At 48.9% G+C, this 26,594-nt stretch overlaps 1 protein-coding gene across 1 annotated transcript; it reads left to right on the top strand.

Annotated features, from left to right (window-relative positions):
• The first annotated feature begins 14,100 nt into the window (after nucleotides 1-14,100).
• Nucleotides 14,101-15,403, top strand: LOC147966013 (uncharacterized). Its single transcript, XM_087530691.1, has 2 exons — nucleotides 14,101-15,150; nucleotides 15,220-15,403. Exons 1-2 carry the CDS (start codon nucleotides 14,101-14,103, stop codon nucleotides 15,397-15,399), a joined length of 1,230 nt encoding a protein of 409 aa, XP_087386817.1. The 3' UTR covers nucleotides 15,400-15,403.
• The last annotated feature ends 11,191 nt before the right edge of the window (nucleotides 15,404-26,594 follow it).

Here is a 26,594-nt window from a genome sequence, read left to right on the forward strand (position 1 = left end):
ATGCATAAAAGATAAACATCACATGCAATCAATATAAGTGATATGATATGGCCATCATCATCTTGTGCTTGTGATCTCCATCTTCGAAGCACCGTCATGATCACCATTGTCACCAGCGTGACACCTTGATCATCATCGTAGCATCGTTGTCGTCTCGCCAATCTTATGCTTCCACGACTATCGCTATCGCTTAGTGATAAAGTAAAGCATTACAGCGTAATTGCATTGCATACAATAAAGCGACAACCATATGGCTCCTGCCAGTTGCCGATAACTCGGTTACAAAACATGATCATCTCATACAATAAAATTTAGCATCATGCCTTGACCATATCATATCACAACATGCCCTGCAAAAACAAGTTAGACATCTTCTACTTTGTTGTTGCAAGTTTTACGTGGCTTCTACGGGCTTAAGCAAGAACCAATCTTACCTACGCATCAAAACCACAACGATAGTTTGTCAAGTTGGTGCTGTTTTAACCTTCGCAAGGACCGGGCGTAGCCACACTTGGTTCAACTAAAGTTGGAGAAACTGACACCCACCAGCCACCTGTGTGCAAAGCATGTCGGTAGAACCAGTCTTGCGTAAGCATACGCGTAATCTCGGTCTGGGCCGCTTCATCCAACAATACCGCCGAACCAAAGTATGACATGCTGGTAAGCAGTATGACTTATATCGCCCACAACTCACTTGTGTTCTACTCGTGCATATAACATCAACACATAAAACCTAGACTCGGATGCCACTGTTGGGGAACGTAGTAATTTCAAAAAAATTCTACGCACACTCAAGATCATGGTGATGCATAGCAACGAGAGGGGAGAGTGTGATCTACGTACCCTCGTAGACCGACAGCAGAAGCGTTATGACAACGTGGTTGATGTAGTCGTACGTCTTCACGTCCCGACCGATCAAGCACCGAAACTACGGCACCTCCGAGTTTTAGCACACGTTCAGCTCGATGACGATCCCCGGACTCCGATCCAGCAAAGTGTCGGGGAAGAGTTCCGTCAGCACGACGGCGTGGTGACGATCTTGATGTTCTACCATCGCAGGGCTTCGCCTAAGCACCGCTACAATATTATCGAGGAGTATGGTGGAAGGGGGCACCGCACACGGCTAAGAAAACGATCACGTGGATCAACTTGTGTGTCTAGGGGTGCCCCCTGCCCCCATATATAAAGGAGCAAGGGGAGGAGGTCGGCCGGCCCTAGGGCGCGCCAAGGAGGAGGAGTCCTCCTCCTAGTAGGAGTAGGACTCCCCTCTTTCCTACTCCTACTAGGAGGGGGAAAGGAAGGGGGAGAGGGGGAAGGAAAGGGGGGTGCCGCCCCCCTCTCCTAGTCCAATTCGGACCAGAGGGGGAGGGGGCGCGCGGCCCACCCTGGCCGCCCCTCTCTCTCCACTAGGGCCCATAAGGCCCATTACTTCTCCCGGGGGGGTTCCGGTAACCCTCCGGCACTCCGGTTTTCTCCGAAATCATCCGAGGCTTTCGTGTTGCTTCGTTTGGATGCGTCAAGTTCCTCTACTACCTGTGTACGACTACGGGGTTTCTCCAAGTACGCCACCGGCAAGACCGACGCCCGAACGACTTCATACCGAAACGACAAGTCCTCTCCGAATGTGTGTACGACTACCGTAGCGCCGAAGACTTTGGATGCTCGAACGAGTATCGAACGAAACACCAAGTACCACTATCGCCGAGTACAACTACTTCCGCGATGATACGAGAACAACTACCGTCGACCCTTGAAGCCTCCGTGGATGTCAAGTCCCTCGCCGTGATCCCGAACATCTACGGAAAATTGTGCAACTAAGAACGTGAATGACTACCGCCGCCAAGATCACGAGTACCTCTACCGTCGTCTTGTCCCCTACTTCCACTACCGAGCGTCCCGAGAATGTCTACTTCCCCTACACCGCATCGAACCTGAACCCCTCCGATAACGCACGCTTCAAAGGTATAACCGCCGAGACGACCTTCCGAGAATGAATGCATGTTGTATGAGATGCTCATGTTCGAACCGTGTCCGAGTTGTCATTGCACGTTCCTCCTCGGTTGCCATGCCGTCGACCCATGGGAAACCCGATATCCGGGATCACCCCACCATCCTCGCATGATCCGTTCAACCACATTTTCTCTTGCACCGACATCTCAATGAGTTGTCGGATCACCCGGAATGTTGCTGTGACACCATTTCCGTTGTAGTTGCCGTGGCACCCCTTTTGTTCCGCCATGGCGACCAAATGCTTCATAATGCTCTTGTCAAACTTTTAATAAAAATTGCATAAACTTGCACATGTCATCCGCATCATGATAACAACTTCAAGATTGGTTAAAATTGTTGTTGCATTAAATTCCTAATGCATATGGGGTTTTACCGGAATTGTTGGTTGATGTTTTCGTCCCCATTTCAATTGTTAGATGGTATAGTTTTGTTATGCTTCACCTCTTGCCATGTTAATCATCATTTAATATTGTTGAGTACCTAACCAGGAGTGAACTAAATAATTGATGTGGTGTTCCGTCAATATGCAACTCGTTGCATATTGAGCTCCACTTAATTTGTAGGATTGCTTGTGCACTTTGCCATGCCATGCCTCATTAATCCGGACATGCATCATACTTGATTGTGCATCTTGCCATGTTTATGTGATGGTTGTTTTACTATGTTGTTTGCTCCTTTCTGGTGTTGCTTCTCCGGGTTGGTTCCGATAACGTCGTGTTGTGAGGATTCGTTCGACCACGTCCGTTTGTCTTCTTCATGGACTCGTTCTTCTTCCTTGCGGGATTTCAAGCAAGATGACCATACCCTCGAAATCACTTCTATCTTTGCTTGCTAGTTGCTCGCTCTTTTGCTATGCCTATGCTGCGATACCTACCACTTGCTTATCATGCCTCCCATATTGTTGAACCAAGCCTCTAACCCACCTTGTCCTAGCAAACCATTGATTGGCTATGTTACCGCTTTGCTCAGCCCCTCTTATAGCGTTGTTAGTTGCAGGTGAAAATTGGAGGTTGTTCCATGTTTGGAACATGGATATTTTGTTGGGATATCACAATATCTATTATTTAATTAATGCATCTATATACTTGGTAAAGGGTGGAAGGCTCGGCCTTATGCCTGGTGTTTTGTTCCACTCTTGCCGCCCTAGTTTCCGTCATATCGGTGTTATGTTCCCGGATTTTACGTTCCTTACGCGGTTGGGTTATAATGGGAACCCCTTGACAGTTCGCCTTGAATAAAACTCCTCCAGCAATGCCCAACATTGGTTTTACCATTTGCCACCTAGCCTTTTCTTTCCCTTGGGTTCTGCAGACTCAAGGGTCATCATTATTTTAACCCCCCGGGCCAGTGCTCCTCTGAGTGTTGGTCCAAACTAGAGCCCCTTGCAGCGCCACCTCGGGGAAACTCGAGGGCTAGTTTTAGTTGTACGGACTGCTCATCTGAGTGTGCCCTGAGAACGAGATATGTGCAGCTCCTATCGGGATTTGTCGGCACATTCGGGCGGTGTTGCTGGACTTGTTTTACCATTGTCGAGGATGTCTCGTAACCGGGATTCTGAGTCTGATCGGGTCTTCCCGCTAGAAGGAATATCCTTTGTTGACCGTGAGAGCTTGTGATGGGCTAAGTTGGGACACCCCTGCAGGGATTTGAACTTTCGAAAGCCGTGCCCGCGGTTATGGGCAGATGGGAATTTGTTAACGTCCGGTTGTAGAAAACCTGAAGTTGACCTTAATTAAAATACATCAACCGCGTGTGTAACCGTGATGGTCTCTTTCCGGCGGAGTCCGGGAAGTGAACACGGTGTTGGAGTTATGCTTGACGTAGGTTGTTCTAGGATCACTTCTTGATCATAGTTGTTCGACCGTGCTTTTGCCTTCTCTTCTCGCTCTCATTTGCGTATGTTAGCCACCATAAATGCTAGTCGCTTGCTGCAGCTCCACCTTATACCTTTTACCCTTCCTATAAGCTTAAATACTCTTGATCACGAGGGTGCGAGATTGCTGAGTCCCCGTGGCTCACAGATACTTCCAAAACCAGCTTGCAGGTGCCGATGAGTTCGTGCAGATGACTCAACCAAGCTCAAGGAGGAGCTCAATGAAGATCTTGTCCTTTGTGTTGTTTCGTTCTAGTGGATCAGTAGTGGAGCCTAGTTGGGGTCGATCGGGGACCTTGTCACTTTTGGGGTTCTTCTTTTATTTTGGTTCCATAGTCGGACCTTGATTGTATCTGGATGATGTAATGCTTTATTCATGTATTTGTGTGAAGTGGCGATTGTAAGCCAACTATGTATCTCTTTCCCTTATGTATTACATGGGTTGTGTGAAGATTACCCCACTTGCGACATTGCTTTCAATGCGGTTATGCCTCTAAGTCGTGCTTCGACACGTGGGAGATATAGCCGCATCGAGGGCGTTACAAGTTGGTATCAGAGCCTTCCCCGACCTTAGAAGCCCCCTGCTTGATCGAATTAGCTGTCGAGTTGAATCTAGAAAAAATGTTTTGAGTCATTTAGGAATTATATATCGGAGAGTTTAGGAATTCTTTTTACTCCCCAGTCCCTTCATCGCTCTGGTAAGGCATCCTGACGTAGAGTTTTGTCTCTTCTCTTCTCAAATTTCACTAAAAAAAATTTAGGATCACGCGGGTATCTTGGAATCGTTCCGATGGATTTGTGACGAGAACATTGTCCTTGGTGCCTGCTGTCATTTAGGGGTTGTGGCAGTGTCCCGGGGAGTTGAGCTCCGAGGTGTTGTCGTCACAATTTTATCGTTGCAGTTCTGGAATACCTGAGTTTAGTTCGCCAACATCGAAAATCTCTTTTATGCAGTTGTTAATGAGATAACCTCGACGCCACCCAGTACTGGGGCGGGAGTTTGGGAGTATTGCCATAACTCGTATAACGGATGCTTTTCGAAGGTTGAGGTAGACGATTTCGGAAGGTTTCTTGGTTATGTGTTGAAGGATGGATACAGCTGGATGTAGGATTTGCTAGTTTTGGGTGAGATATTATGCTTCCCCTGTATCCCCAACACCTGATTGCATAACTGGAATGTTTCGGGAGTTTGTAAGTGGGAATTCAAGTAGCTCTTAGGATATCTTTTCAACAGATGTATGATATGAAATTGGGGTTCGACGTCTAGTGGTCCGCCTATTCACGGTTGGTTTTACAGTGGTCTCGTTGTGTCTTAAAGAGTACTTGGCTTTGCCGACTCGGGGACGTTTAGTATGTCATGTGCACTGCCTTGTACATGATGGTGCTGTACGATCGAGCCCGTGTAGGCCCCACCACGAAAATTTCGGACGAAATCTCTATCATATGTTTGTTCCGGCTTATTCTGCAAGCCAACCCTTTGTTTTTGTTTTGAGTTGTGGTATTCGAGTTGCTTCAATGTCAAGTGTTGATTCCATATGTTTCCTAAATGGTGTTCTTATACTCCGATGTGAATACTAATCCTTCTCGATAATCGAGATTGTCATATCACTCCGTTTCACTGGTGTGTTTCTCTTCAAGTGGATCCGATCATTTTCAACATCCGCAAGATCAACTCAAATTTTGGTCAACGATGTTTGTTTCATCCATCTCCAAGTTGTCTTTGTTTTCCCACCCTCCCACCCTTGTTTCTTCAAGGACTCAGATTTCTTAATCAAGCATCCTTTGATTCATGTGAAGTCTCTCCATTCTTTTCCTTCATGTTCTTACCCGATGATTCTCATGAAGATTCTAACGGAGCTTCAAGTTGTCATTATTCGTTATTTTTCTTCTCCGGTGGAACCAATTCAAGCCTTGTTGATCATATCATTTCCTTGTTTCAAATACCTTCTCTTGCCGGTGCACCTCATATTCAGTCATTTCTCGCTATTCAACTGTTCCGGAGTGCTCAAGATATCTCGAAGATTCATGTGTTCACTCTGCTTTCGTTCAAGCTTTTTTCGAGGATGTTATCTCATTCAAGCCTTTTAATTCAACCGGTGCAACCTCTCTTTTAAATCTTTTCAACGGTGTTTCTCTTGAGTGGGCCCTAACCCACAGGTCTTTTCCCAGGATCTTACCTGACTCTTCTTATTTGTCCGGAGCTATCCTCAAATTCTTTCAAAATTTGATGTAAGAATGATTTATCATCAGTCAAATGTCTTTCTCCAAGATCTTTCAAATTCTTATCATCGTTGGTTCAACCTTTCCAATTTTAATTCCAGAGTGCCTCAATAATTCATGGTGGTGTTTCTCGTCGTCATTCTCGGATTTTGAAGATGAAGAAGATTTTCTCTCTCAATCTTGTTCCGTTCTCGTGATGATTCATGGTTCTAGCTTGTTGGCACCCTCTCATAATTATTTCGATTGTGAGAATTCTTTTCACCCATCCGTAGCATTTCAAGAGTATTTCAGTTTGTTTTCTACGAAGCCCATCATTTCAGAAGATTTATTCATTCTAGCTTTCAGCTCTCGTTCTCCAAATCTTACCGGTGCTTCGTTCAAGTTTTCTCTAATCAATTCGGGATCTCTTCATTCACTTGCATCTAAATTCTCTCAAGTATCTTCACTCATTTTCCAATTCCTCCTGCTGATGTGGTCGTTTTCTTCGTTCATTTTCAATTCTTACGGTGGTTCGTTCAAGATTTCTCTTCTTTGTTTATCATTTCAATTCATTCATTCTTTCCAATCCTTTCGGTGAATAAGTTTCTCGTCTCCTTCTTGATATCAAGCCAATCTATTGTTTCGTTAGTGGCAGAATTTCACCTCATAGTTTTGAGATGTTCTCCATAAGCCCACCACAAGTTTACTCTTTTCGTTGTTGGGCTTCCAACAACTCCGTTCGACCCTTCTCCTAAAGATGTCTTTCCAAGCTTTTTCTAGCAGAAGTTGGCATTTTCTTCTCCATTCTTTCATTTCAATTATCTATCTTCTGTTATTTCTCCCGGAGGCTTTCTGATGTTGTTTTTTCGATCATCATCTCGATATGGTGAGTACCGTGTTCTTTCCATGCCTATCCTTTTAACCGGAGTGTTGTGCCATTTTGCTCTAGTTCTTTTCATCCTATCTAGCCTTGTATCACTTTTCAACCGGAGTGCTGCCCGAATTTGTTCTTCCTTGTTTCTCTTTTCTAACGGAGTACTTTCAACTTCGTTCATTCTTGTTGCATTCTTTCTTTCAATTTGTTCAACCTCTCAAGATTATTTGGTTTCACTCGTTTGTCAAAGAAGCAACTTAGTTTTACCTCTCCTCTTTCTCTTCTGTTTTCCCTCTGGTGCCATTCTAGATCTCGGGACGAGATCCTCTCGTAGTGGTGGAGTGTTGTAACGCCCCAAGCCCGGAGCTTCAGATGCCTTCCGTGGTTACCGGGTTTCGTCGTGTGATTTGTTTGGTCCGTTGCATTTCATCTTTGCATCATGTGCATTGCATCATGTCATCTTGCAACCCGTTTTAAAACTCACTAAATAAATTGCATGGATCTTCGATCCATTTAAACCGAGGGAATTCACATGGTGATTCTCTTTATAACATATCCTCCCGATATTAGGGAGCTATATTAAATATTCCATTTGTTGGTATTAACCAGAACACACTTGCAAATATCCCATGCCTTTGTTATCTCAATTCTTGGTCTCCAAACTTTGCCCATAAATTCTTTCGTCATTTTCTGGAGCTCCACCAAAAATCCGAACATTTTTGGACCTTCCTAACCCTCACTTCCTATTCAAACCATTTGATTTTAAATCAAATGAGTTTGAATTTAAAACTTTCAAAAATGCCCACTCCATTTTCTTGGAACATGTGCATTTTTGCGAGTCCGGGGAATTTATTCCCGTGCCCAAATTCTTCCTCTAACCTTCTCTTCTCTCTTTTCCTTTCTCTTATTTTTCGCTGTTTTTGTTAAGAGAAGAATTAGTAAGGAGAGAGGGAGCCCAGCTACCAACCCTTTTGGCAAAGGCCTCTTGCAGCCCAGCAGCCACCTCCTACCAGTGGCCTATAGGCCCATCCAGCCGCCGGCCTTCCTAGGCCAACTCCAGCGCTGGCCCAAGGCCCAGCCACACCCTCCAACCCTAGCGCTAACCCAGGCCCGACCGAATCCCCTCTCATCTTCCTCGAACTCCTTCCCTCGTTTCCTCACCGCCGCCAGAGCCATCTCCTCGATCCCCCTCGCTCTCTCCCTCACCTTATCTCTCGCACTCGTAGAGAGCAGCCCGATCCCCATCGCCATGGCGCCTCCATCTTCGCGTCGCCTCTCCCCTTTCCTCCCGTTGCCGTCTTCGGTGGGAGAAGGAGCTCCTTGCTGTCGCTCCGGCCGGCGGAGTCCAAGCCGCCGAGGAGCCGCGCCGCTCCTTCCCGTCCTCACACGTGCCAGGGGCCGAGCTCCTCTCGCTGCGCCTCTGTTGGCTTCGACATCGACCAGATGCGCCCAACGAGCTCCCCGAGCGAGCTCACCCACGGCCCCTGTGTTCCTCGCGACTCCACTGCTGCTCCGTCCTAACCTCGCGGGACTCCTTCTGCAGCAGACGCCGTCCAGGGCCCTTGCCGCTGTGCCCGCCTGGATCCTTCGTCGGCGGCTAGAATCTGCTCGTCCCGCGCCTGCCTCATCTGTCCCCGCCTCGCGTTGCCCGTCTCGCCTCTGCCTCCTGTTTCTCTACATCGAAGCAGTGTAGAGGAGACCAAGCTCTTCGTCGCCTGCTACCCTGCGTTGACCACCAAGACCCGAGGCTTTCGTGTTGCTTCGTTTGGATGCATCAAGTTCCTCTACTACCTGTGTACGACTACGGGGTTTCTCCAAGTACGCCACCGGCAAGACCGACGCCCGAACGACTTCATACCGAAACGACAAGTCCTCTCTGAATGTGTGTACGACTACCGTAGCGCCGAAGACTTTGGATGCTCGAACGAGTATCGAACGAAACACCAAGTACCACTATCGCCGAGTACAACTACTTCCGCGATGATACGAGAACAACTACCGTCGACCCTTGAAGCCTCCGTGGATGTCAAGTCCCTCGCCGTGATCCCGAACATCTACGGAAAATCGTGCAACTAAGAACGTGAACGACTACCGCCGCCAAGATCACGAGTACCTCTACCGTCGTCTTGTCCCCCTACTTCCACTACCGAGCGTCCCGAGAATGTCTACTTCCCCTACACCGCATCGAACCTGAACCCCTCCGACAACGCACGCTTAAAAGGTATAACCGCCGAGACGACCTTCCGAGAATGAATGCATGTTGTATGAGATGCTCATGTTCGAACCGTGTCCGAGTTGTCATTGCACGTTCCTCCTCGGTTGCCATGCCGTCGACCCATGGGAAGCCCGATATCCGGGATCACCCCACCATCCTCGCATGATCCGTTCAACCACATTTTCTCTTGCACCGACATCTCAATGAGTTGTCGGATCACCCGGAATGTTGCTGTGACACCATTTCCGTTGTAGTTGCCGTGGCACTCCTTTTGTTCCGCCATGGCGACCAAATGCTTCATAATGCTCTTGTCAAACTTTTAATAAAAATTGCATAAACTTGCACATGTCATCCGCATCATGATAACAACTTCAAGATTGGTTAAAATTGTTGTTGCATTAAATTCCTAATGCATATGGGGTTTTACCGGAATTGTTGGTTGATGTTTCCGTCCCCATTTAAATTGTTAGATGGTATAGTTTTGTTATGCTTCACCTCTTGCCATGTTAATCACCATTTAATATTGTTGAGTACCTAACTGGGAGTGAACTAAATAATTGATGTGGTGTTCCGTCTATATGCAACTCGTTGCATATTGAGCTCCACTTAATTTGTAGGATTGCTCGTGCACTTTGCCATGCCATTCCTCATTAATCCGGACATGCATCATACTTGATTGTGCATCTTGCCATGTTTATGTGATGGTTGTTTTACTATGTTGTTTGCTCCTTTCCGGTGTTGCTTCTTCGGGTTGGTTCCGATAACGTCGTGTTGTGGGGATTCGTTCGACCACGTCCGTTTGTCTTCTTCATGGACTTGTTCTTCTTCCTTGCGGGATTTCAGGCAAGATGACCATACCCTTGAAATCACTTCTATCTTTGCTTGCTAGTTGCTCGCTCTTTTGCTATGCCTATGCTGCGATACCTACCACTTGCTTATCATGCCTCCCATATTGTTGAACCAAGCCTCTAACCCACCTTGTCCTAGCAAACCGTTGATTGGCTATGTTACCGCTTTGCTCACCCCCTCTTATAGCGTTGTTAGTTGCAGGTGAAGATTGGAGCTTGTTCCATGTTTGGAACATGGATATTTTGTTGGGATATCACAATATCTATTATTTAATTAATGCATCTATATACTTGGTAAAGGGTGGAAGGCTCGGCCTTATGCCTGGTGTTTTGTTCCACTCTTGCCGCCCTAGTTTCCGTCATATCGGTGTTATGTTCCCGAATTTTACGTTCCTTACGCGGTTGGGTTATAATGGGAACCCCTTGACAGTTCGCCTTGAATAAAACTCCTCCAGCAATGCCCAACATTGGTTTTACCATTTTCCACCTAGCCTTTTCTTTCCCTTGGGTTCTGCAGACTCAAGGGTCATCATTATTTTAACCCCCCGGGCCAGTGCTCCTCTGAGTGTTGGTCCAAACTAGAGCCCCTTGCAGCGCCACCTCGGGGAAACTCGAGGGCTAGTTTTAGTTGTACGGACTGCTCATCTGAGTGTGCCCTGAGAACGAGATATGTGCAGCTCCTATCGGGATTTGTCGGCACATTCGGGCGGTGTTGCTGGACTTGTTTTACCATTGTCGAGGATGTCTCGTAACCGGGATTCTGAGTCTGATCGGGTCTTCCCGCTAGAAGGAATATCCTTTGTTGACCGTGAGAGCTTGTGATGGGCTAAGTTGGGACACCCCTGCAGGGATTTGAACTTTCGAAAGCCGTGCCCGCGGTTATGGGCAGATGGGAATTTGTTAACGTCCGGTTGTAGAAAACCTGAAGTTGACCTTAATTAAAATACATCAACCGCGTGTGTAACCGTGATGGTCTCTTTCCGGCGGAGTCCGGGAAGTGAACACGGTGTTGGAGTTATGCTTGACGTAGGTTGTTCTAGGATCACTTCTTGATCATAGTTGTTCGACCGTGCTTTTGCCTTCTCTTCTCGCTCTCATTTGCGTATGTTAGCCACCATAAATGCTAGTCGCTTGCTGCAGCTCCACCTTATACCTTTTACCCTTCCTATAAGCTTAAATACTCTTGATCACGAGGGTGCGAGATTGCTGAGTCCCCGTGGCTCACAGATACTTCCAAAACCAGCTTGCAGGTGCCGATGAGTTCGTGCAGATGACTCAACCAAGCTCAAGGAGGAGCTCGATGAAGATCTTGTCCTTTGTGTTGTTTCGTTCTAGTGGATCAGTAGTGGAGCCTAGTTGGGGTCGATCGGGGACCTTGTCACTTTTGGGGTTCTTCTTTTATTTTGGTTCCATAGTCGGACCTTGATTGTATCTGGATGATGTAATGCTTTATTCATGTATTTGTGTGAAGTGGCGATTGTAAGCCAACTATGTATCTCTTTCCCTTATGTATTACATGGGTTGTGTGAAGATTACCCCACTTGCGACATTGCTTTCAATGCGGTTATGCCTCTAAGTCGTGCTTCGACACGTGGGAGATATAGCCGCATCGAGGGCGTTACACCTCATAGCCCAACAAGAAAGGTGATTTCACCAAGGGGCAACAATCTTCTTTCTAGAGTTTCTGACCTCATTGATCCGGTGACAGGGAGTTGGGATGAGCAGCTGGTTAACCAAACGTTCTGGCGAGTGGATGTTCGAAGGATTTTGGCCATTCCACTATCATTACATGAGATGACAGATTTCCTGGCATGGAACATGACAAAGTCAGGGACTTTCACAGTGCGATCTGCATACCATACAGAATGGGAATTTCAATTTGGGCACAAGTTGGAATCAACGGCTGGAGCTTTAAACCCATCTTATACATGGGACTCGATATGGAACTTAGTCTGCCCAGCAAAGATAAAAATATTTATGTGGCGCGCGCTCTAGAGTGCTATTCCCTGTCGATCTATCCTGGCTAATAAGCACTTGAAAATAAATCTGAGTTGCCCAGCCTGTAACCAGGGGCCTGATGACATAAGACATATGTTGTTCGAATGCAAATTGGCAATGGACGTGTGGAAGATGCTCGGTCTTGAGCTTGTTATCAAACAGGCACTGAAAGTTGACAAGGCAGGTGAGCTTGTGTTGGCACATCTTCTGTGCCTTCCAGAACAACAAATCCAAGGGTTGGGCTTGCCGAAGTTCAGAGAAACGATGGCAACGACGGCTTGGTATTTATGGTATGAAAGGCGAAAATTGACACATGACGAAGAAACTCAAAGTGCATATCAAATCAATATGTCAGTGAGAGGCTTAGTAGCAAATTATACCATCTCTTACAGCCCAAAGGCTCACATCCGTTCAGATGCTTGGTTGAAACCAAAGTATGGTTACGTGAAATTAAATGTTGACACGGGATTTGATAGTGACACACTCGCAGCAACATTTGGAGCAGTTATCCGGGACCATAGGGGGAAATTTATAGCGGCTGCTAATGAAAAGATGGACCTTTGCTACGACTCGTTCACAGCAGAAGCAATTGCAGTGAGGTTTGGTTTGAATTTTGCTAATACTGTCGGATGTAGTAAGATTGAAGTGAATTCGGATAGCGTGGAGGTGGTGAATGCGTTGAGCCAAGGCTACTCTTCTTCAGTCGCTTCATCCATTATAGACGACTGTTATTTCATGTCATTAGGTTTTTCCCATGTCATTTATGATCATTGTAATAGGGAATGTAATCGAGTAGCTCATGAACTAGCAAGGTTAGCTAGGTTTTCTTCTCCGAGTGTTTGGATGGATAACGCCTCTAATGAGGTTATCCCTTTACTTGTAAACGATGCTACTTTACTTATGAATGAATAAAGGAGAAGAAGTTTATCAAAAAAAACCTTCGTGTTGAGTATGTACATCCACTCCCCCAACATGGAGGCGGTGTGGGACTTCTAGTGTCCCGACATGGGATTTGGCAGTCTCGGTGACCTTCCTCCTTAAATCTCCATCGCAATGTGCAATGGTGACCTTCGTTGTTTGAAGCTGTTGGTGACGATCGGTTCTTTCACGGCTCTACCGCCTGCTTTTGCAAGCATGGTCTCACTTGTGTGACATCTCACATCAAAGACTGTGATATGCATGTAACTGATGGGATCGCGGAAAGTGGCGGCGACAACACTGGACGACTTTGATTTGGCGGTGCTTCTCAAGCATCAGTCCTGATCTTCGGGGTGACAACCCGAGTTGTGACCTTATTGGTTATATCTGGCAATGGCGATACTTATTGTGCCGTTAACTTGTTGAAGACATTGCTCGAATTTGCTTGGACTTGTTTTTCAAGATGAAAACCAATGATCTGGTCTTTGATGGTTGGAACTGGCGACGGCGGCGCTTGAGCGTCGTTCCCTTTTTGAAGGCGTTGCTGTTGGAGAATCCTTGTCGAGGTACCGTACCGATGATGTCAAGTGATTGTGGATGCGGATGTGGCTGTTGTTATAGATTGTTGATCATTGTTTCGAATCACTTTGGAGTTTTTTTTATTCCGTCAAGACATAGCTTTCGTTTTGTTTGACTTTGCTAGTTGCCATTGTTATTTTTATTTGTGTTTGTGAGAGTTGGTTGTATGCATCCTAGTCTCTATGTAGTAGAGGCCGGGTGTGTTGCTCATTGTGCTTGTATTCGCTTGATGCTTCATTTTATGATAATAAAATTCACCCTCTATCGAAAAAGATATTCTATATATTAATTCGATCCCAATAGTCGATGGTTTGTATAATTTCCTAAAAAAGAAAAAGAAACGGAACGGACCAGGACGGAGGAACAAGCAGAGGAGCCGTCCCGGAGTCCGTATTCGTAATGAACTCGAGTCTCTATTTCATCGTCTAAACGCCGGATCGGGAATTCGGGACCGACCGGGTACATAATGCAGCCTACGCCAAGAAAGCCAAGACCAGATCGATCGTAGCTTGCGACGCCACGCGCCGGCCAGAACGATTTCCTCTCCTTCTGCAATCGGCCAATCGCCAGCGCTCCCCTCGCCGGCATGGCAGGGGAAGGGGGCGGGGAGGAGAAGACGATCGCCGTCGGAGCAGGAGACACGGAGGAGAAGAGCGGCGAGGAGACGGCGGCGGCGCTTCCAAAGCTTCCGAAGAAACAGGCGTGCAAGAGGCCCGCGGAGGACCAGCAGCTGCAGAACGCCGCCGCCGCCAAGAAGCGGGCTCAGCACTCAAACCGCCAGCGCGCCGGAGCCCCAGCACCGCCACCACAAGGCAACGGCATGCAGGCTCCTACCAGGACGCCGGAATACTATGCTCGACCACCGTTGCCGCGGCCACCGGTGGCACGCAACAACGGCCCGGCGCCGCAGCCGGCGTTGAACGGGCAGGTGCGCGTACCGCGGCAGCCGGCGGCATACAACGGGCAGGTGCCGATGATGACACGACAGCCGGCGGCATACGACGGGCAGGTGCCGATGATGACACGACAGCCGGCGGCATACGACGGGCAGATGCCGGTGGCGCACCAGCAGGTGGCGTTCAACGGCCAGATGCGGCCGCCGCCGTACCGGCCCGCAGGTACCCCCAGCAATCACGCTCAGAATCAGACAGTGATAACGCCGCCTTCGTGCCCGGCCGGCCAAGCAGTGAACCCGCCGCCGGCCGTCCCGCGGATGCAGAAGCAGCCAGAGACGGATGAGATGCGCGAGAAGCGAGTGATTCAGCAAAATCTGGAGGAATACCTCCGGTTACAAAGACAGATCTACGCAGCCAAGCAGCAATGGCGGATGACGTTCATGCAGCAGCAGCAACAGGGCATGGCGTTCACGCAGCAGCAGCAGCAGCAGCAAGCGCAGGCTATGGCGTTCACGCAGCAGCAGCAAGCGCAGTCTATGGCGTTCACGCAGCAGCAGCAACAGGCTATGGCGTTCACGCAGCAGCAGCAGCAGCACGCGCAGGCTATGGCGTTCGCGCGGCAGCAGCAGCAGCCGACGGCGTACGCGCCGCAGCTGCAGCAGTACCGTCAGCAGCAGCAGCAGCAGTACCATCAGCAACTGCCGTACTTGGGCGGCGCCAGCGCGAGCTGCCATCATCAGGCGGGGGGCATGGTCCCTCGGTTCTCGCTTGACGACTTCTACGCTAGCAACGCTGCGCAGCACTACGAGCGCTCTCGGATGGTCCTCCCGGCGGCGAGCGGTTCGCTAGGAGAGGCGGCGCGGGCGACGGCAGAGGCTTTGCCGGTCAGTACGGTGGTGAGTGTGGAGGGAGACGGGGATCGCGGCAGCCATGGCCAGCAGGAGCCCGCCCGCGCGTCGGCGGAGGGCGATGGCTCCCAGCATGCATGATTCGGCACAGTGATCGCCGCTGGCCAATTTGAGTCGTGAACAGGGGATTACTAGCAGCGGAGCGGTGGCTAGTTGGCAGTTTTGCACAGGCTAGATATCTATATGGACATTGTGTTTGAACTTATGTTACTAGTTAACATCTCGTTTGTGCTTTCAACATTTTGATACTTAGAGCAACTCCAACGCGCCGACCCAAAGGGACGCGCGCGTTGTCCGCTTTTTGTCCGTTTAGGTCGGCTAGGCGGACGTGCGCGTTCGGTTTTTCATTTGAGTCGGCAGGTGCGCCCAACGGGAGGCCTACCCATTTATGCTGATGTGGCCGAAACTATGAATTAAACATAATTGTATATAAATGACCGGCCAAACGTCGGCCTAAGTCCACTTAGACATAAATAGAAAATTAAAAACTCTTAGTGCCACCGTGCTTGGTGCACCGGGATGTGCAGATGCTGCCACCTGAGCGGGCACGCGCCGGTAGCGGAGGAGGAGGAGGAGGGGCACAGGAGGATGAGGCGCCGGGGGTGCCCTTGCCCTTGCCGCTGCCGGAGCTATTGTCGAAGAGCCCCATGGCTAGGGTTTGGGTTGTCGCCAGCGAGGAAGCACGAAGGGGGTGGCGGGGGCTAGATGTGGACGGAAGTGGATGAGCCACCACCACCACCCCCCACCCACCCCCCCCTCGCCCCGCGCATGCGTGAGTTAAAAACGACGCTTCCACTGGCTGACTAGTGGGCTCCGTGTCGGTGGTCGTCATAAATTAGACGGCAGACGGTAGTTGGGCGGCCGCCAAGTGGAACCGCGGCGGACATCGAGGGGGCGTGCGCCGCGGCCGCGTTGACGCATTTCAGGCGCAATTTTGGGCCGAAAATGGGCTCACGCGGACGCGAAGCGGACGGTTTTGGGAATGGGTCGGCGTGTTGGGCCGATGTTTTTTTTCACGACGATCAAAACGGACATGGGCAGACAAAATGGATCACCCCGTTGGAGTTGCTCTTAGCTAGTCTCTTCCTTGGCGTCAAAGGTGCTTGACTGTTGACCCATGGACAATTTGTGTACTCCTTGACATGTAAATTAGTCTACAACACCCACGCGCCCCCGCGTCGCTCCTTGAAGTGGCACCTGCGGAAACCTACAGCCGGGGCCGCCTCTCCCCACCCCCTCCCTCTCTCTCACCGTTGCTGGCGCTCGCCAACCGGCCAAGCCCTCTGGCGGCCGGCGGTAGCAGGATATGTTCTCCCATGCGCAATGGGTAGTGAAGAGGGGCTTGGCTGGTATGTTTTGGCGCATCTCCGGGAGAAATCCTACTTCTGGTCTTTATCGGAACTAGCAACGGTAGCGCCCGCGGGTGACACAACCTTTCTTGAAAGTATTGTCGTGAAGGTGGGATTCTCTTTCTCTACATGGCTTTTGCTCTCGGGAAAACCTCATATTCTCTAGATCGGGCGACGGAGGCGCCTCCGTGTCTTGCTCCTCCTTAGGGCATCGTCTTGAAAGTGGCTACGACTAGGAGACCGATGATTAGTGACAGCTTGTCCACGTGGTTTGTTGAGGCGACTGTTCTTAGAGTGCTGATGTTTGTTTGTGACGATGATGCGTCAAGTTGAGTTTGGGCCGCGACTGGCTCTGTAGTCGGCCCTTCTCGGCAAGTCCAATGAGTTCTCCATGGTTCGCTTGCTTGATGTGGGAATCGAAGCTGCGGTGAATTGCTTCCAAGTGGTGACGAAGGTTGGCACATTGTGGTCGCTTGCGGAGGGTTCGGTTGGCGCAAGCCCTACATATATCCCTTGTGATGCTCCTCTGTTGGCATGAGCTGTCATGTCCTTGATGTTACTGTTCGCGGGATAGCTTCGTTGGTGATGCTCTATGATTAAGTCGGAGTCACTTGTTCACCATGGCAACCGATGATGACAATGACACTTGCGACTCCTCCATGGTTACTCTTCTCGTCTCTGTAGCTCTGTGGTCCTCATGCCATTGACCAGGTTGGCCACTAGATGATAGTGCCCATGTTATGTGTGTTGGTTATATCGGCTTTGGTACATTTTTTGTCAATTAACCGAGTAATGCTCACTCCTTTTTTAATTAATAAAAACGGTAAATATTTTGCCTTGTCTAAAATCCTATTATTATTATTTTTGAAAAGGAGGATAGATCCCCGGCCTCTACATCTGAACGATGCATGCGGCCAACTTATTAATTATTCACAAAGGTCATACAAAGTAATACATCAGTTAGCCTGAAGCCGTCATCTAGGCAGCACCTATTGCTACTCATATCCCATTTGATGAAGGTGTGCCGAATATCCAGGCCTAATACCAAACGGACATCGCAGCAAACCCTAACATCTAAAGCCGGGTGCCCCAGCCCAACCACACACCGGGACTGGGTCCCATACCGGACCGACGCACTCTCAGAGGCTGCCGCAGTCATCTTCCACCGGTCCATCTCCAGAGCCGAAACTGACCCATCGACCTTGCCTAGCCTATTGTCGACGCCACCACGACGCCAGACAACACCACCATCCTGCACGTATCTGTCCACATGCGCCCGTCACTGAACCTCCGCAGCACCATGCCACTAGGATCCACTGTCGGACCTGCGGTGGATGAGACATCGATCTTCCGCTTGTCTCGTCCAACTAGCACTTGCTCCAAAACGACGCCCTCAGGAGGGGCAACGACATCAAAGGTACCATTATCGTCCGATCCGGTAGATCCAGATCAAGGGTTTTCCATGGGGCATCACGAGTGGGGTGCCATGAGCTGCAACAACGATGCCTCGAGATGGGAATGATGTCATAGATGTCGTCATTGTCCGCCATGACCGAAGTCAGCGCGATTTGCACCGGAAGTCGCGCCCCCCAACCTCGCAGCTGACTGGAACCGAACAGAGCCTCGCCGTGAAGACGAGGTCCGCCGTCGCCGACAGGGAGCCTCCAGCCGCCCCTCACCACCTCCTCACACCACTGGGCGACCAAGGCCGTACCGAGACGGATCTGGACAGGACGCCAGATCCGCAGCCACCAATGCGCCCGCGGCCGCCACCCCGTCGGCCATGTAGGTTCCCATCGCCGCCGCGCAGCAGGGGCGTCGTCCTGATTGCCGCCCCCGGCCTCCCTGCATGAGACGCCGCCTCCGCCTCACAGGATCTGCGCGGCGACCACCCGCCCTGGATCTGTGATGCAGGGCCCGCCGGCGGCAGCGGCGGTTGGGGATGGAGGAGCGGGGAGGGGCTGGCGGCGCGGGATCGGGTGTGTGCCGCCCGAGGGGAGGCGGCGCAAGAGGGAGGGGAGGGGAGATACTTTCTAGTTGGAGGAATACACTCTAAAATCCTATTATTTTATCCGTAGAATACTTTTGTTGTTCTTTCACTCTGGATTGACCGACGGAGCCAGGGACAATTTCATTGCGAGGTCTTTGTGCTTCGGTTTTGAAGAAGGTCAGCCTTTTATTCGAGCAGTACGATGAGGTTGAGCTGGAACCAACCGAGTTAGCAAGAATGCAGCCTGGTCAATGGCCCTGTTTGGATCTCTAAGTTAGAGTTAGTTTTAGTTAGTTAGGGCTTAAATAACTCAAAAGTATCCAAACATGATAGGTTAGTTTGGGTTAGTTGGATCTAACCCACCCCAAAAAACTAGCCCACACTAGAGGAGCTTATTTGGGTTAGTTCTCCTATGCCCACTAGAAAAAATAGTAAAAAAAGTTATCCCTCCCATTCAAACATGGTCCAAAGTAGTCAAATGATTGAGAAAGAATATTTATTGTCAATCTAACCCTACCATCCAAATAGCTCTTTGGTTAGAGTTAGTTTAGGGTTAGTTTAAGGTTAGAATCTAACTCTAACCTCTAACTGAGTTAGAGTATCCAAACAGGGCCAATGTTCAGACTTCAGAAGCAGAGATTTGGAGGTCAGATTCTTGAGACGGCGCGACAAGATTTGTCAAGTGCTGAATTTTCATCAGATCCGGCCACTGCAGTGCGAGCCAACAAGATCACAGATCCGGACACCAGCGTACCCAACCTGGCCAAGATTCAGGTCAAAACGCTGACCCTGACCTACGCTACGACTTTGCCCGTCATTTGTTTTTCGTCCTGTGCAGTGCAGTCGTGTCTGCGTCGAGAGAGACAACCATCCTGTCCCGTCGACGCAAACAATTCCCTCCGCTGACCGCTTCCCTGCCCCGTACAGTTATTATTCAAAGATGGTCTTCAATCTTTCGTGTCTTGTTCCCTCATGAATGAAGTAATCAAACACCTGATGAAGCAGACTTCAGTTCAGAGTTCGTGATGCACGATGGCTTTCAGGAATTAATTCACAAGGTTCTCGGGAGGGCAAGGTAGCAATAATTCAAAACAGGACATTTGAGGCAAACAAAAAAGAAGAAAAAGGCTGCATTTATTGTGTTTGCTAGATCGAACGTCAAGACCCTGTGGAAATGTGGAGCTCGCGCTAAAAACAGGGCCTTGGCAAAGATGAGCTACTACTACTACACTGGTTGGTCGACTCCGGCGGACTAGCGCTGTGAATACCCGGTCCCGCTGCCGATTAAGAACGCCGGCGGCGGCGGGTGAGCCGAGCCTCAGCGCGGCAGAGGCCCGGTCCTGGCGGGGCGGTAGCAGCTGATGAGCGCGCCCAGCACGGCCCGGAACACCTTGCCCCTCCTGGGCACGTAGCGCGGGCGCGCGGCACCGCCGCCGCCGCCCACCTTCCCTTTCCCGCCGAAGCAGCCGGCGATCGGCATGCCGCACATTTCACAGAGCGATCGCAGCGCAGGCGGCTTAGCGGCCACTTGGAGGCTCGAATGGCGCCGAGGATGTGGTGGTCGTGCTGTGTCGGGAGGAAGAGCCCGGGGATGGCTGCTGAGGTCGCTTGCTGAATGCTGATTGAGGTGAGAAGCTTGTGGGGGCGGTGAGCTTTATTTATACCGGCGGGGGCGGGACGACTGGGTCGTCGTCGTGCTTTTCTTTTGTGTTGTGGGCGTGTGAGGCTCCGGGTCGGGGTGTCAGGCTCAGGCAGGAGGGAGGCCGCATCGGGATCCGTGGACAGGTGGGCGTCGGCATCGGCATCGGGGTTCCGGGTTGGGAGCTGGGCAGCTGGCACTGACGCTGACGGGGATTGCCGCGTTTTCTGAAAGGTCAAGGAGAGGGGGGAGGTTTGAGTTGAGTGGATCAACGCCCGCTCGGCCCCGGGGCAGTCTCTCGCTAGCCGCGGCCGCGCGCCGAGCATGGCATGGCGGGGCCGGGTGTTAAATTTGCTTGGGCTGTGATGGATTGTTGTCCCCTACGGGTGAAAAGTTGATTAGAGCAACTTCAATGGGGTGATTCATTTTGTCTATTTGGGTCATCCGGATACAAAACTTGACCAACGGGGCAATCCAAACGGACGTGAGTGTCCGCCTGCTGTCCGCCCACGACCCAAACTTGGCCCAAATCTGAAAACAAATGGATACGAAGCGGATAGAAGCGGATGCTCTGCTCGACCACTGTCGTCCGCTCGTGTCCGTCCCTGGTCCCACCTAGCAGTGAGCGCGCACGAGCTGGCGCTAGCCTCCACAGCCACCGCGAGGAGGAGCGAGGCCACATGCGCAGGCTACCGCCGCGCTCACCGGGGAGATCTCCGCCGCCGCGCTTGCCGCCCACCGCCACTTCCTGCTACTCCTCGCCAAAGAAACCGCCGATGCAGGTCCAGATCCCGCCACCGCGGCGGTTTCCCCCGACGCTGATGCAGGTCCAGATCCCGCCACCGCCGAAGAAACCGCTGATGCAGGCCGCTGGTCTGGGAGGAGGGGAGAGTGGCGGGGCCCGACGGCGCGAGGGGGGCGGTAGGGGCACGGCGGCGCGAGGGGGGCGGTAGGGGCACGGCGGCGCGAGGGGGGGAGGGCGCGACGCGGCGAGCTCGGGGCCGGGCGACGGCGGTGCGGGCTGGGCCACAGCTCGAGGCACACCGCGCTGGAGGAGCTCGCCTGGCCGTGGATGGACTGGGTCTCCGACTGCTATTGGGAGGAGCAGTCCTCGCTGTCGCTCCTGGCCAGCAGCGCCTCCGCCGAGGACTCCTCCTCGTCCTTCTCCACGGTGTTGAGGTCGGAGGCTATGTGGAGCGGCCGGAGCGGGAGAGGAGTCGGAGACTATGTGGCTAGAGGCGGCGCGGCGAGCAGGGGGGCGGGCGCGGCGAGCGGGGGACTGCGAGCTGCGGCACGGGCCGCGGCCGCGGCGGCGCCGAAGGAAAGCGGCGTCTCCACGCCAGCAACCTTGCGTGCCCGCTTTTTGGTCTTGCGTTGGGTACAACCCATGTCCGCTAGGCGGACGAGCGACCCAAACGGACAAAACGTGGATAAAATCTGTGTCCATTTGGGTCACTGCGTTGGAGTTGCTCTTATAGCTCAACTAAAGATGTACTTTTATTTTTGCGAGATAATTTTTTTTTATAGGAAATTTATCATCTACTCAACCTCTTAGAGAGAAATGTTTTTCTATGCGGTCAAGCAAACCAAAATTTTGTAATAAGAATAAAAAAAGGCATGAGGTTACAATCCTATGTTTTTCATATTCATGCGTTTTGAGAATCCTATGAATCAAAAGATGCCACTAAAGTTCAAATTTAAAAACGTTAGATCATTCACCGTAGCCTACCTCAACATCGAACATGGTAGCCTTTTTCGGGCGGAAAAAGAAACGAACATGGTAAACCTTGACAACAACTCTTTTTCTTTGCGGGAAAAATGTGGAGTTTATTCCATTGTTATAGGGTTACAATCAAGAGGCAACAGTTCCACGATACACAGTGGATCTCTAAGGAGCTAAACAACAGTACAAAACTTTATACCGTTGTACAATGCCAACTGATCTGCTACCCTATTTTGTTCCCTGTTCAACTTTTGGTGATTTAGCTCCCTCTCTTAGTGCAGAGCCTTGATCTCTGCTGCCAAATGACCGTAAGCAGACCTTGCAGTATAGCTAGAGCCTCAGAAGAATATGACTGGATAATGACCGATAAGTCATGTGTTGAACAGTCAGGCCCATGCCTTGCATGAGCATGAATATCTGCTTCCAAGGCATCGTCGGAATTAAAGAGCACAAAATAGGCTGCAAACAACACTATACCGTCAGCTCTTCTCATTATCATACCTACGGCAACCGAGCCATCAATGAATAAAAATGATCCATCAACCGATAGAGCCACCCAATCCACCCACTGGGCAGGCCAGGGCGTGGGTGCTGGAGAGGGCTTTGTCTTCGACCTAACAAACTCCTCCTCCATCAACATCTTCCCTTTTAGAGGGAATTCCTCGTCCTTAATCTCTTTATGGTGTTACGTCACGTTTTGTGCCCCAAGGGCCTTAGGGAATATTCAACCTGGTCATCAAAACTTCAAAATGTGTTGAGTCATTCTGACGCTTTTAACCATCCAACACTGATCACCCAATAGGGCCGGTCCGGTTTGGACATCCGTAATCTCATAGCCCGGCCCCAAACTGAGGGATCTCTAGGGGTGTTTGTACGTCCGCCACATCAGACTAGAAAGCCCTAAACCCATCTAATAAGCCCTCTTCGGCGTCTAGAACATCTGCATTCATACAGGCTCGCCGGCCTCCCGCCTACCTGCATTCACGATGACGCGTCGCCCGAGAAGTATACTCTAGCTTTAAAGTCCGTCGACCACCCCCTTCCCCAAACCCTATCTTCACACTACTTCTCCGCTCCCAAAGTTGTCGTCACACACTAGATCTCCACCATCCACTGCGGTGGGAAGAAGATCCGATCATTTCCGAATCCAATCCCCATCACGAGGTCATTCTTCGTCAACCGCTCCGCCATCGTGAAGGCAGATACAGTATCTGGCGACAAGCAGGAGAAACCCCCCCCCCCCCCCCCCCCGCTCTCCCCAGTGACGACGACGGACAATGACTTCTAGTAGCACCTCTGGATCACGCGGCGAAACTCGTCGGTCGACCGGGATCCGATGTCGCCGCCCCCTCCGTGAAAACACAGAGCCCATATCAGATGTCATGTCTAGCTGTCTCAGCCGTCTCGCCGCCCCATAAGGGGAGTCACATAAAACAGTAGCAGTTATAGTAAATAAACTCTCTGCTTCTCCCCGACGAGTGGCAGCTATAATGAATAGGCTGTATGTTTCTCCCCCGCGAGTGGCATCTCATAGAGTAGTAGCACATGTGAGCATGAGGAACCAATGAGGATGACGAAGAGTACGCGCCGTGAGTGCCTCTGACGCAAGCGTCGCCGATAGTGAGGATGCATGTCTACGTCAATGAGGGTACCAGAGTTCACGAATGATCAATACATGGCCAATGCTGCATTTAAGGTTAACTAGGGGGTTATGTCTTATTTTGGTCTAATGCATGGTTGCTATTGGGGGTCCACACAGCCTCTTCGTCACATATTTCCTAGGACTTTCTCCGATGCGATGGATGATAAGATATCTCTCAGAGATTTCACGGATGCCCCTGACCGTCCTTCTTTTCTCCAATTGCCAATTTCTTATGAAGTCTTGGTGGAATTTCAACTCTTGGAGGAATGGATGCCAACTTCCAATGATGTGAGAACATGCATGATGTCTTGTCTTGGCCTGCAACTAAGGCTAGTCTGAATGAGAATATCATAACTAGTATCATGCATACTAACTAGGCATTGTTGTTGAGCTGGCACATACTTAAATGAGGAAAGAGATGATTGAATATCATAATATGACATTGTATCATGTTAAATGATGTACTAGTATGTATCATGCATGACAACAAATGAGGTCTCTATGATACCAAGATATGATATTATGCATTGTGGAGACAGTATCATAGACTAGTGTCATATGCATGATACTAGTATATGGTACTTTCTAGTGACCAGCCTAAGAGCTCATAATCTGCTAGCAATTATTATGCCTTGATGCACAAACACCTCCCTATTGTTGATCCCTACAAATGGATCTCGCAATGCAAGTGTACCATGAAATTAAAGGTTTTTCTTGGTTGCTTTTGAATGATCGTATAAACACAAGGATATGCTTGTGAGAAGGCACTCGAGATCCCCACATGATGAAAACCATTGCATGCTTTCCCCAATCATCTCCATGAAGATAAAACCCCTTTATTATTTTTGTGCAATTTCAATGTAAGAATATGGAACTGCCTGCAGATTAATTGGATATATCGAGGCTCTATTAAGGATCTCGTTGTTGATGTCGGAAAAGACTTTGGATGGAATATTTGGCTTCTCAGAAATGGCAAGATCTTCAGAGGGGGAAGGTATTCTTTTATTTCTTGGAAATATGCATCCAAATCACAAATCATTTTCACCATTGGATTTCTCATGTTGAAATATTCAAAACTAGATCCCATGTTAATAGATTTTGACAAACATTTTTCATGACAAAAACATGATTTGAAAAAAGTTGAAAACAAAAAAAGGTCGAAAACAGAAGAAAAGACCGAATCTGGAAGCATGTTTGTTTTTTTCTTTCAAAAAAATGAAGCATATCTCTGCTTTTCCATTTTCAGTAGACACATGTGTGCTTATCACGGAATCACATGTTGTGTTTCCCATTTTTCGGGGAAGCACAACTGCGATTTTCTGCTTCTCAGGAAAACATATACGGTACTTCTGGTGGAAGGACATGTTCTGCTTCCTGCGGTGCTTTTTTATTTCAGAAACACAATTATATCTCTCGTGAAAATATATGTTGTATTTTTTTATTTTTAGGAAGCACTCATTGTGCTTCTCACAGAAAAGTGCATCTTCTCGAAACAAATATAAAATATCCATCAAAACCTAGCGAAAATGATTAAAAAACCGGATGAAAAAAACACCCCAAATGGACGCAGGAAGAAAAAAATGAAACCCCAAGGGTGCGCCGGAGTGCGACACATGGCAACATCTGGGCGTACCACTTGACTCTCTCCAGGGACCAGTAACCGCTGTAGTTGCCCCAAAGAGGCACCCATCAGCTAGTTGCTCTCATGAATATACTTAAGTTAACATTTTAAATAGGAAAATACCATCATTATTATATTCGGGCTAGGCCTAAAAATATTGCATTGGACAACACTCACAGAAAATATTGCATTTGACAAATAGTCGGCTTGATGCACAGAGGAGCACTTGATCGGACCCTGCCCATTTTCGGGTCCTACACTTTTGCTTGTTTTTCTTGGTTCTTCCTTTTTCTTTTCTTTTGGTTTTCCGGTTAGTTTCTAGGTTTTCTTTCTCTTCTTTTCTTTTTATTTTACTATTTATTTCTTTGTTTTAAACTTAAATATCCCCTTTTTATTTTAATATATGAATACAAATTCTTATCTACATTAATATTTGTTAAATACATAATGATATCACTTTATTCCATACATAATATTAAGTATGTGATGATTTTTTGCAAATAAGGCAAGGATTTTTTTTACAAATTTGGGTGGAAATTTTAGAAATACGATGTACTTTCTTTTGCAAATAAGCGACAAACATTTTTACATGCACATATGTGAACATTTTCTTAGCTACATTTTCTTCTTTTTATAAAAACATTTATTTTCCAGAAGCAACTAATTGGAGGGTGCCCTGATACGTCTCAAATGTACATATAATTTTTCAATTCACGTACATTTTCTGAATTCACATATTTGGGTTTACAAACATTTTTCAATTCCGTGAACAATTTTTGAATTGGCGAACATGTTCCAAATTCAAGGAAATTTTTTGAATTTGCGACTTTTCTGAAATCATGAGCAATTTTTACCTTTTGAAGATTTTTTTAATCGAGAATTTTTTCCAAATTTGTGAATACTTTTTAATTCCTGAAATGTATTCAAATTCACAAACATTTCTTGAGTTTGAGATCGTATATGGGATCCTTGAAATATTTTTGAAATTGTGCACATTTTTTAAACTAAACTCACTTACTTTTTCAAATCTATAAAAACAACGAAGTTGTGATTTTTCAAAATGTACTGCCAATAGCCAACGTAACAGTGCCTGAGCAAAAAAGGATTCAATGTTGGCGAACATAGAATAATCGGGACCCAAGAACCTACCACACGGAATATAGAAGCACTCATGTATTATCAGTTTGCTCAAGAAAAGCTCATGTATCTCTCACGTAGCTCCCGTGGTGCTAGACTGACGTGATGGAGAGCAAATTCACATCTGGCGCGACCCGTGGATCCCGCGCCCAACTTCCTACAGGCCCATCACGCA

Source organism: Triticum urartu, chromosome 6A (assembly GCF_056163025.1).
Source record: "Triticum urartu cultivar PI428250 chromosome 6A, HENAU_Tu73, whole genome shotgun sequence".
Taxonomy (NCBI): domain Eukaryota; kingdom Viridiplantae; phylum Streptophyta; class Magnoliopsida; order Poales; family Poaceae; genus Triticum; species Triticum urartu.

What these genes read in the sequence shown, in the direction of transcription:
- LOC147966013 (XM_087530691.1), top strand. Translation starts at nt 14,101, where the DNA reads ATGGCAGGGGAAGGGGGCGGGGAGGAGAAGACGATCGCCGTCGGAGCA. An exon ending in GCGCGAGCTGCCATCATCAG is followed by an intron (nt 15,151 to 15,219) that starts GCGGGGGGCATG and finishes CAGCACTACGAG; the next exon opens with CGCTCTCGGATGGTCCTCCC.